This window comes from Gossypium hirsutum, chromosome A05, assembly GCF_007990345.1.
Source record: "Gossypium hirsutum isolate 1008001.06 chromosome A05, Gossypium_hirsutum_v2.1, whole genome shotgun sequence".
Classification (NCBI taxonomy): Eukaryota; Viridiplantae; Streptophyta; class Magnoliopsida; order Malvales; family Malvaceae; genus Gossypium; species Gossypium hirsutum.
In genome coordinates this window covers 48,998,831-49,010,767 of record NC_053428.1, presented here as the reverse complement: position 1 = coordinate 49,010,767, position 11,937 = coordinate 48,998,831, and the positions used below count along the sequence as shown (strand labels likewise).

The 11,937-nt window shown below is 33.4% G+C and overlaps 1 protein-coding gene across 2 annotated transcripts; it reads left to right on the top strand.

The window, feature by feature from the left end:
- Positions 1-1,460: 1,460 nt before the first annotated feature.
- LOC107959937 (sulfhydryl oxidase 2) lies at positions 1,461-8,359 on the top strand. 2 transcript variants are annotated; one of them, XM_016896108.2, is made up of 12 exons: positions 1,539-1,914; positions 3,697-3,721; positions 3,786-3,878; positions 4,327-4,505; positions 5,192-5,261; positions 5,358-5,426; positions 5,547-5,620; positions 5,704-5,860; positions 6,485-6,525; positions 7,076-7,222; positions 7,304-7,747; positions 7,902-8,359. In XM_016896108.2, the coding sequence occupies exons 1-12, from the start codon at positions 1,700-1,702 to the stop codon at positions 7,921-7,923; spliced, it is 1,536 nt and encodes a 511-aa protein (XP_016751597.2). In that variant the 5' UTR covers positions 1,539-1,699; the 3' UTR covers positions 7,924-8,359. The 2 variants fall into 2 exon arrangements, with proteins under 2 accessions (XP_016751596.2, XP_016751597.2); XM_016896107.2 differs by lacking the exon at positions 7,902-8,359 and having other exon boundaries at positions 1,461-1,914; positions 7,304-7,893.
- Positions 8,360-11,937: the final 3,578 nt, after the last annotated feature.

Below are 11,937 nucleotides of genomic sequence, written 5' to 3'. Positions count from 1 at the left end.
TAATACATTTTATTAGATATACATAATCTTATTGTGCATCACACCGGTAAACAAACTATCTAGTATCATTTTCAAGTCGAATTTCTTGTTGTTAAAAAAATTTACAAGATTGATATTATAGAGACTTACAAAATTAATTTTTATACCAACCTTTAATAATAAAAAATAAAAAATACCAAAAAAATTTCATTTTCAAATTCAATTCAAAATTTTAATTCATTTAATTATTTTCAAAACCCAAATCATATGAAACAATTTATATTTCAAATATTTTTCTTTTTCTTTTCTTATAATGAAAAACAATTTCCCTCATTTTTATATATTTTTATTTAATTTTTAGAATTTTTAAAAATTTTAAAACACTTTCAATTTTTATCATTTTATATAGAATTGATAGAAAGTATAAAAGTTAAAGACTAAAATTGTTATTATACCAACTAAGAAATTAATCACTTAACAGTTGAGTGACAAAAAAATTGAAAACATTAGTGACCAAATTGTAAATTTTCAAAGTTTATTGATCGAAATAAAAACTTACCCATAATTAATTGACTAATGTTATAATTTATCTTTTTTATTAACTAAGCACGAGTTTCGAAAAATAGATATATTAAGGGATAATATAATCTTTGGCTCTTGAACTTGGCAACCAAGTTCACTCTGGTGCCTGTACTTTTTTGGTCCACTTTGGCATTTGAATTTGACAATTAGGTTAATTTTGGTCTCTAAATTTGAAAAATATAAAAATTTTAATGATCAAGTGATGATGTGGTATAATCTTAATGCCACATTTAATGTTTTAACAATTGGACTGATCGTCGAACAGATCAAACATTCAACCAATTTGAACGGTTTGAATGCGAGATCAACAATAATTAAATAAAAAATTCAATACTCATACACAACTTTTAAATTTTACCAATTTCAAGCAGTTTCTAAGTCAATCGGTTCAACCCCTTTGTTGGATTACATCGATTAGTTCTCTGCCCATTTGATCTGATAACACTAGTAACATCATTAAATTTTAACAGAATCTAAGTTTAGGGATAAAAATGGATCTAGTTGCTAAGTTCAAAAACAAAAGTTGACCAAAAAAGTATAAATACTAAAGTGAACTTAGTTACAAAGTTTAAGAGCCAGAAATTATATTATCCCTATATTAAAGGTATCTAATTGAATTATTAAAATTTTATAAAATATATTTTAGGAACGCAATTAAATTACGAAAAAAAAAACAAATTACTTACAAAAATTTAATTCAGCTCAACCTTACCTTGTCTCCTAAACACCGAACTCTTCAACTTAGATCTTTCCTTATTTGTTTTATATTGAATCTAACTATGATCTCAGTCCCTACACTTTTTGGATTTCTAAAATTTAGTCTCTTTACTTTTTGATTTTAAAAATTTGATCCCTCTACTTGTCAGTATAATTGATAACACTCCTTTAGATTGGACTTCAGGTTTCAAATAAGGCAAGTAGAGGATTAAATATTTGGAATTAAAATTAAAGAGACATAATAGTAGAGGGAGTGGAACAGATTTATAGCTTATATATTTTTAAAATTTTAATATCCTACAAAAAGGTCAAAAACGTCGTAAAGAAAGGGCTTTTCATTTCGATTCAGATGAAGCTTTAAAAACTAAAAAGGGAAAGAAAACATAAAACATATTCAGTTTTCTTTTTCTCCCTATTTCTGATGTCTCATGTGTATTGGATTCTGATTTTGAACCTTTGGATCTTAAAAGCGACGTCGTTGCAATCGGGATCGAGGACGGTGCTTCGAGAGATTGGCAGCGGCGGCGGTGGTAGTGATCCGAAGGATTATGGCGTTGAACTGAACGCCACGAATTTCGATGGAGTTCTCAAGGACACTCCTGCTACTTATGCTATAGTCGAATTCTTCGCTCACTGGTTAGTACTTTTTTTAGTAATCATCCATTCTTAGCTAACCAACTGTTCTAAATCTTGAGCTTTTAGAAACGAAGAATATGCTCAATTTTCATAGTTCTTTGTAGTTGACCGTGTTGACTGTGGAAGAAATTTTTTATTTTATTTTATTTATTTACTTGATCAAAACTTAATATGCTGAAAATTAGCCTGAAATTTGGTTGTCGTGGTGAAGACCGGTACAGCTGAGCATGAGCAAACAAACAAACAAACAAACCGAAACCGATTTTGAACCGTAGTGTTAGGAACAGTTTTGGTTTGGCTTTTATTAGTTCCATTCGATTTCGTTCAGATACTAATTTAAACCTATTCGGTTAAGTTCGTTTTAGTTTCGAAAGTAAAAACAAAAACGTACTCAAAGCCTAATTATATTTTTTATTGAATATTTTATTTTATTTTTAAGTTAGTGGAAAATAAAATTTAATACAATTTTTTAAATTTTGGAAAAAGATGAATCAAGCCGATCCAAACAATTGTAGTTTGGTTCAGTTTGGCTAGGTTCATTATAAATGGATTTTGGTTTGGTTCCTAAGATTTTGCCTGTTAGGATGTAAAGAAAATTGGAAAGATGAGAAATTGAAGAGTAGAAAAAATAGAACGATAGAAAATATAATATTTCTTTCCATAAGTGTGCGTGTTACGAAAGGAATAGTAAAGGAAAATTTGAAAGAATTCTTTCCATGAAAAGAAAATAAAATATTTGAAAAATATATAATTTTGAACTAACATACACCTGGCTCTCATTTTCTCTCATCACATTCCAATTTGGAAGGATTGGGTATTATCCATTAGGATAGAAATGATCATCTCTCCTATTTTCTTTCCTGCTAAGTACACTCAAAATTTATATTCTTTTCACTTTTTCACTCCATGCTCTTTTTTTTTTTTAAGTTAATAAACGTTTAAAATTGTAGACATGGATATATTGAATCTTTACGAGTTTCCTTTCCATATAATTGAATGCATCATATTATAACGTATAATTGCTCGATTTTAAGAATTAGATGGATCACTATGTAGGAAATTGAATGTCCCTTTTTGTTCACCGAACAAAGTCGGTTATTTTAACCTTTTTCAGTTTTCTTTGTATATAATTGAATGCATTTGTATTATAATATATAATTGCTGGAATTTAAGAATTAGAGGGATGGCTTTTCACATTTTTATACTAGATAGAGAATTGGTGTTTTAAAGTTCATGTTCGTATTCTTAAATATCATAATGCGTGAGATATGAGGAATGACTTTTCAGAATTCAACAATGGTTCTTTTTGTTTATTTCTATAACAAACTTGTGCCATTTCCCCTCCTAACCTTCCTGAATTGTTTCGAAATTTGACACTTTCTGATAAACATAAATATGAGGGTATTTTTTTTACATCCAAATAGGAAATGAGTTGGCAAACCAATGAATGATCACGGTTGTTCATATTTCATAGCCAGATTGATGTATTGCATTGATTCAGTAATGAACTTATCCAGAATCCAATTACCCTTAATATAATTTATTTCCTAATAGTTTCCGTTTTTGCTCAATTTTATGTAATTTATAACTGCAAAAGCTTTTACTTTCTCATGAAAATGGAACATTTTATGCACAAGTGCATGTGCTTGCATGCAGTGAACTTGCCTGTTTCCATAGAACTGCCATGCTGCCTAGGTTAAGTTTTACATAGCTAAAAAGTTTAGTTGCATGCTTCATGCCAGTTGTTAAACGACTCTCTTTTCTGTGATTATTACTTTTCAGGTGTCCTGCTTGCAGAAATTACAAGGTATATCGCAGTCTATTTTGCACTCAGTGTTTTTCATATCTTCACTTTCTTATGATTTTTGCAGCCCCACTATGAAAAAGTTGCTAGGCTTTTCAATGGACCTGATGCGGTGCATCCTGGTATCATATTGATGACCAGGGTTGACTGTGCATTAAAGGTATTTATTTTTCCTTCTGAATACCTTCAAATTGCAGCTTCATAGAAATAGTACTTTTAAAAATCCCTGTTCATTAATGGCATATATTTGTATGGCTAGCATAATGCTGGAATTTAAGATGCCGTTGAAAATGTTATCTGGCTTTCTGGCCTTCTCCAGTTAAGCGTAAAGTTGTTAATATGGAAATTAAATAGAAGTAGCACTTTATTAGTTTTCTGTTTTCAATTATTTTATGAGTTTTGAAGAGTTGGAATGTTTCCATGTAATATGGTTGTTCTTTTTATTCCATGTAATTTGGTTTACTTATTTAGCCTTGTTCTCCTAAGTAGCCACTATACAAAATATTGCATTCCTTTTGAGATTCACTTCTTTCTTACTCGTGTTTTCAGTTGTTGAAAAACTGTCTTGTTAATGTAAATTTGGATCTTTGATTTCTTTGGCAGCACAGATAAATACCGGTCTTTGTGATAAGTTTTCTGTTAGTCACTATCCTATGCTGTTTTGGGGTCCTCCTACAAAGTTTTCCACTGGCTGGAAACCCAATCAAGAAAAAAGTGAAATACGTGAAGTTGATAATTGGCGAACAGCAGAACTCTTGCTTAATTGGATCAATAAGCAAATAGGCAGGTATGAGGTATCTTCATCAACCACTTATTTGATATACATCTTTATAGTCTGAATTAGTGATCTCTTGAAATTATAGAATTGTAAACTACATGCAATTATGAGGCATTTACTATCCATAATTCTGAATGAGGTTAAGTTTTTTCCACAAAAATTGTTTATGTGTATTGGTACATTTGGGAATTGCTCAATAATCGTTTGGTAAAAGAATTTTATATATTTAAGAATTTTCTTAATAACTAATGACATGACATGCAGGAGGATGTTCTGATAGTTAACAGAATATAAGATTAATTTTAAAATTCATTCTTGTGTATGGGATGCATTTATGGGACTCAAACCTCTGCCCGATTTCTGAACAGTTAAGACTTATAATTTATTGGTAAAAAATGCAAAATGATTGTTGATGCTTTTGCTATCACACCTGATGGAATCGATTATTATGTTAGTTCTAGAAAATGGCAATCATTGTGGAACTTTAGACCACCTTTTGGAGGTGGGGTATGACAGCTATTGGTAGTGGGGAGGTTTTGGAGTGCGAGGAAATATGTTCCTGTTTTCACATGTACTTGTAAAAAAGAGGGTGCTTGATTGATCTGCAGCTGAAGTTAATGCCAAAGATTTGCACTTATCTATTAAACGTTTACATCAGCTTTGGTCATGTGATTTTATGCATTACTCCCTTTCAGTTCATATGGCTTGGATGATGAAAAGTTTGAAAACGAGCAACTTCCATCCAATATATCAGATCCTGGACAGGTATTTTTGTGCATTTCTAGTTTGCTTCTTGAACAATGTGTATTTGAGGTTTCCAATTTGCTTAGGATTTTAACTTTGTAATTTGGCTTGTGAAAGATTGCTCAAGCCATTTATGATGTGGAGGAGGCAACCGCAACTGCATTTGACATCATTTTAGAACAGAAGGTAGGGATCTCTAATGTAGATTTTTCCTCTATGCTCAAATGTGTATGTTTATGTATATGAAGCTAGGAATGTGTTTTCTCTCCATGTCTTCTTAAAGTTGCTAAATATGATGTCCTGCAGATGATTAAATCAAAAACTCGAGCTTCACTTATAAAATTTCTTCAGCTTTTAGTCGCTCATCATCCTTCCCAGAGGTAAAAATGCTACTTTTCATTGTAACCTTGGTTTCATTTTATATGTTGTTTCCTTCATTGCGCTATTAGTATATTTGTATTAGGTGCCGAAAAGGAAGTGCAGAAGTACTTGTGAACTTTGATGAGTTCTGCCCGTTAGATATGTGGTCATCTGATAAACATGATGTTCCCACCAGTAACCTGAAAGAGGTGCTACATGATTTCCAGATTTGTGGAAAGGAAGTTCCCCGTGGATACTGGGTAGGTACTAAAAGGAAAAGTTGGTTTTTTATTTTCTTTCCATGCATATATTTGAAAAATGTTAACATCAAATATTATCATGTAGGCTGGGCTAAATGTCGTTTATTTGTATTAGATGAAACTTCTTGATCGCTGGCATTAGTTCACTTGCTTGCTGTTACCTCGAATCTCTAATATTACACTTGATGATTGCTAGTTCCATATAAGTAGTTGCTACTCCCTATGTTACTCAAACTTGAGCATCGGACAAGGGTGTGTTTAATTTTTTCCCCCTTAGTTTTTTGATGTATTTGGAGGGTACTTGGAAGGTTGTATCCCCATACCCATGTCTGCATATGTGTCTAGCGGTATCAGACATGTATGCTTAAAGAAAAATAAATTGTCAGAGCAACATAGGCTATACCTATTTCATTTGATTTGATGCCTCTCCGTTTAGCTACTACAAAGGATCAATTTTTGTGATATTTTTCAGCTGTGAGATTGTCAGTTGGTTGCTTCCTTCTAGCTTAAGCTCTATAAAATATTTATCCATTTTTGTTTTTCGTCCAATATTCTTTTGGTAATATTATTTGAAGTTTTCCTTTTTATTGGTTGCTTATTGCACTTGGATGTTCATTTTTGCAGATGTTTTGTCGTGGCAGCAGGAACGAAACCAGGGGCTTTAGGTAATGATGGGGAATCCTTAATTTTTAGCTCATACATTTTTGAACGAAAATTTTTGACTCATTTAATCAGGGGCACTCTTGATTCAATCAAAAAGAATGATAACCATGTTATCAAAATTATTTTCCTTTGTTAAACGTTCTCCCATACTATTAAACTGGAGATATAGTTAATCCCCATTTGTTGAGTCAGGGGCAACCCAGGCATATAAATAGAACAAGGACCTCTCCACTTATTGCCAATTGGTTTTATGATAGTCTATTCTAAAATCTAACATGGTGTCAAAGCAAGCTTTGTCCCCTTTGCTAGCTCATCTGTGATAGGGCTATGGGGGGGAGTAGTGAAGCTGAAGTGAAGTAAATCTCATATTTGTTAAATTGGGACAACCTAGGCACGTAATATGAAAAGACCCTCTCCAGAGCCTATTGTCAACTGGTTTTAGATTGGATATCCATTCTAAAATTTTACACACACAAGGTCAATCATAAAAGAGATGCCTTCTCTTCTAATTGATCTGATCAGATGCCAATAATTACTTGTATTTGTTTACAGTTGTGGATTGTGGGTTTTGATGCATTCACTTTCAGTGAGGATTGAGGATGGAGAAAGCCAGTTTGCGTTTACATCTATATGTGATTTTATTCACAACTTCTTTATCTGTGAGGAGTGCCGTCAACATTTTTATGAAATGTGTTCAAGGTAACTTCGACTTCAGATCAGGTTATTTTTCTTGAGCACTCCAAGTTTACTTCATCTGATTTGCAAACGTCCGATTTGCAGAGTTACTAGTCCTTTCAAGAAATCACGTGATTTTGCCCTTTGGTTGTGGAGTGCTCATAATGAAATTAATGATAGATTAATGAAGGAAGAAGCATCTCTAAAAACCGGAGATCCAAAGTTCCCTAAGATAATTTGGCCTCCAAAGCAACTTTGTCCTTCATGTTATCACTTGCAAGGTCCCAAAGATAAAGGAACCAATCAGATTGATTGGGACCAGAATGAAGTGTTCAAGTTCTTAATGAGTTATTATGGAAATACACTTATATCTTTGTACAAAGGAAAGGGCGTTCTTGCTGATGATAGGGCAAATGCTACCCTGGATGATTTGGTGACCTCAACGAACGCAGTCGTGGTGCCTATTGGGGCTGCATTCGCTATTGCCATTGCTAGCTGTATGTTCGGAGCACTTGCTTGCTACTGGCGGTCACGGCAGAAGAGTAGAAAGTATTACCATCAACCATACTATTTAAAGAACATATGATAATACAAGTACTTTCATATCGTATTATAAGCATTAGAAAGGGCTAAAATGGTACGGAACAGTTGTAGGGGCTTTGATGCTTAGAATTGTAACAGTCTCATTTGCACCACTTTTCAGGCCAAGGAGGAGCTGGAACTAAGATTTACTTAGACAACAGAAAATATACAACCTTTAAGATGCCTGGTCTGATGAGCTCGAGCTTGAAGAAGAAATCCGGTTTCAGCCCTTTATCAACAGTCCCACTTGAGGTCCCATTCTTTACCAGTTCTGTTCTTTCATGAAGCTAATCCTGAAATATAGTTTTGGTGCTATAATATTTAACATGGTTTTGATTTTGAGAAAGAAATGATATATATATTGTTCTTACGATTGCCGTTTGATCACATTTGACATACTGCATTGACTTTTGTTAATTGTCCGATCCATGCTGTCGATTGATACCCTTACTTGATTCTGTTCTTCGTAAGTATTTTTTTTTTTGGTTAATACTAGAGAGGAAAGAACCAAACTGTAAGTTGAATGCGGGGATATTGTATATAGCTCTTGTAAGTTTATTTCAAGACTTTGATTCTGCATTTTAACGCAATACGAGGCAGCTGGAAGACCATAAAGGAGAAAGGTCTATGCACCCATCTGTCTGTACTGTACTGTAATAAAATGACTAAATTTATGTTACAATTCACAAATGAATTAGATACCTCCCTACTCTGGGTTAATGAAGTAAAATTATTTAAAAGGTGGAGAGGATAAGAGAATTGAAAGAGAGGGTTAAGATGGCTTAGCCCACCTATTGGTTTATATGTAGATGAAAGGTGGAAAACCGTAAAGATGGAACAGATCTGATATCCAGCGCACTGAAGTAAACATGTGCATGGGTTTGGTTTGAGAGGGATTTTTTAAATGTGGATCGATCCCAATTCAATTTATTTAAATTTAATTATGATATTGGCAAACCCCAAGCACAAGGCCAATCATTCAACTTTCCAAGTCCAGGAATGTAGACGGGCATCTAGATCAACATGTGGCCATCTCTTAGCTTTCCACAAGCTTAATTGCACGACTCATTAAAAATCATGTGAGAATCTAACCATTAGGATGAGGGGTTCTTTTTTTTTTTTTTGAGGATGTTCCAAGCCGTATTGAGTTTGAAATTAGTTCTTGTATGGGCTGAGAGCGTTTTAAGGTAAAGTTAAGTTCTTTAAGTGTGCATTTTTCAATATTTGAATTTATATTCTTAATATTATAAGACGAAAGCGCTATCATTTCAATTAACAACTTGTTGATGCATTAAAATGGGGTTCAATCGCACATTTGACCACCAACTCTCATTCAACATGCGGCACAAAGTAGACACTAACCATTATAAGTAAACATCCATCCATCCTTGGAGCTAATCATCGTTGGTACACACCATACATCCTTAATTTCTCTCTGCTTAATCTCTCCTCCATACTAGTGGCCAGAGACCTAACTCCAACAGTCTATCACTTTGAATATAGGAATTCAGGCCACCCAAACATCTCTAGTTCATTACTAGGTTTATATCAAGTTTAATCATGATATTAATACATTTTATATTTGCTCAAGCTCGGTTTGACTTAAAATAAGCCTAAAATTTTACTCAAGTCTAACTATATTTGCAAATGGCTAACTCAAACTTTTAGATCTAATTATATTGATAAATAACTAATCCAAACTTATTTTAGTTTTCCCTTATTATTTTTTAATTTTCTAAAAAATATTTATATTATTTTCAATTTAATATTTAATAATTGTCTATATATTTTCATTCATTAAAATTTTTTACATAGACAATTAACTTTTTTTAATGTTTACATTATATATATTTGTGTTATAAATTATATAATATGTTGGAATTAAATGACCCGAATCCTTATTTAAATAAAATACAATGGTAAAATAAAATAGAAGTAAAATCTATATAGAACTACACTTCTTTTATTTTATTTTAGAATAAGGTTTTTTAAACCTTATTAAACTCCATCTATTTTATATTGATTAGAATAACGTGTTTCAATCTTACTAGAATATGGCTTTACAAGCCTATAAATAGATATAGTCTATTCCTCTTGTAATTAAAATTCGAATTCGACATAGTGAATTTTCTTCTCCTTTGCCCGTGGTTTTTTTCCTGAAAGAGTTTTCACGTAAAATCTGTGTGTTTTTTATTTTATTTTATTTTCACAAATTGGTATCAGAGCTTCCGAGTAGTTCATCTCGATCAAGGTAATGGCGTTTTTGAAGTATGAAATTTCGCTGTTGAATCGCAACACCATATTTGCGTTATGGCAGATTAAGATGCAAACAGTTCTTGCGCAAATGGATCTGGAGGATGCCCTGCTAGGGATAGATAAGATGCCTTCGACATTAACAGATGAAGAGAAAAAGCGTAAGGATCGAAAGACGTTAACACAATTACATTTGCATTTGTCCAACGAAATTTTACAGGACGTGATGAAGGAGAAAACCGTTGGTGCATTATGGAAGAGGCTGGAACAAATATGTATGTCGAAAACTCTAACAAACAAGTTGCATATGAAGCAGCGTCTTTATGCTCATTGTTTGGAGGAAGGTGCGTCTATACATGAGCACTTAACAGTGTTTAAAGAAATTTTGTTAAACTTGAAGGCCATGGAGGTTCAATATGATAAGGAAGATCTAAGGTTGATTCTACTTTGTTCGTTGCCACCGTCCTATTCAACCTTTAGAGACACGATTTTATATAGCCGCGAGTCTCTCACAGTTGATGAGGTTTATGATTCTTTGACCTCGTATGATAAGATAAAACATCTTGTGGTTAAACTCGACTCTCAAACAGAGGGTCTTATTGTTCGTGGGAGACAAGATAGGAATGCTGATGATGATCGTGGAAGGATACAGCAGCGGAATCCTTGCGGTAAATCTAAGGGTAGATCGAAGTCTTCAAACAGAGGTAAAACTTGTAACTTCTGCAAGAAGAAAGGACACATTAAATCTGAGTGCTATAAGCTACAGAACAAGATTAAAAGGGACGCTGCGAATCAAAAGGGAAAATAACCAAAAAATTCGGTGAAGCTGATGTTGTAGAAGACTACAGCGATGGTGAACTTCTAGTCACTTCTGTCAATGATTCTAAAGTAAGCGAGGAGTGGATACTTGATTCAGGCTGCACCTTCTATATGAGCCCTAATCGGGATTGGTTTACAACTTATGAAACAGTGTCTAAAGGTGTTGTTTTGATGGGAAATAATGCTTCATGTAAAATCGCAGGTATTGGAACAATTAAAGTTAAGATATTTGACGAAGTTGTCAAAACACTTAGTGACGTATGACATTAGTGACGTACGACATGTTCCAGAATTGAAGAGAAATTTAATTTCGTTAAGTACTCTTGATTCAAAAGGGTACACATACACAACTGAAAGTAGAGTTTTAAAGATTTCCAAAGGTTCCCTTGTTGTGATGAAAGGGCAGAGAAAGACTACCAAGTTATATGTTTTGCAGGGTTCTATTGTTACTGGTGATGCAGCTGTCACTTCCTCTTCCTTGGCAGATGATGATATTACTAAACTTTGGTATATGCACCTAGGGCATATGAGTGAGAATGGCATGGCAGAATTGAGCAAAAGAGGACTTCTTGATGGGTAAGGAATTTGCAAACTGAAGTTCTGTGAGCACTTTATTTTTAGGAAGCAAAAGAGAGTTCGATTCACCAAAAGAATCCATAACACGAAGGGAACGTTGGAGTATATTCATTCTAATTTGTGGGGGCCATCCAGAGTGCCTTCGAGAGGTGGAGCTAATTATATGCTAACTTTTATTGATGATTTTTCCAGAAAAGTTTGGGCGTTCTTCCTGAAGCAGAAAAACGATGTGTTTTCCGTATTTAAGTCTTGAAAAATTATGATTGAAAAATAGACGGGAAAACAAATAAAATACCTCCACATAGACAATGACTTAGAGTTCTGTTCTGATGAGTTTAATAGATTGTGCAAGTCAGAAGGGATCATGAGACACTTGACAGTTCGTCATACTCCACAACAAAACGGCGTTGCAGAACGAATGAACAGAATGATTATAGAGAAGGTTCGATGTATATCGTCAAATGTCAACTTACCAAAGTTGTTTTGGGCAGAAGCAGCCTCTACTGCAT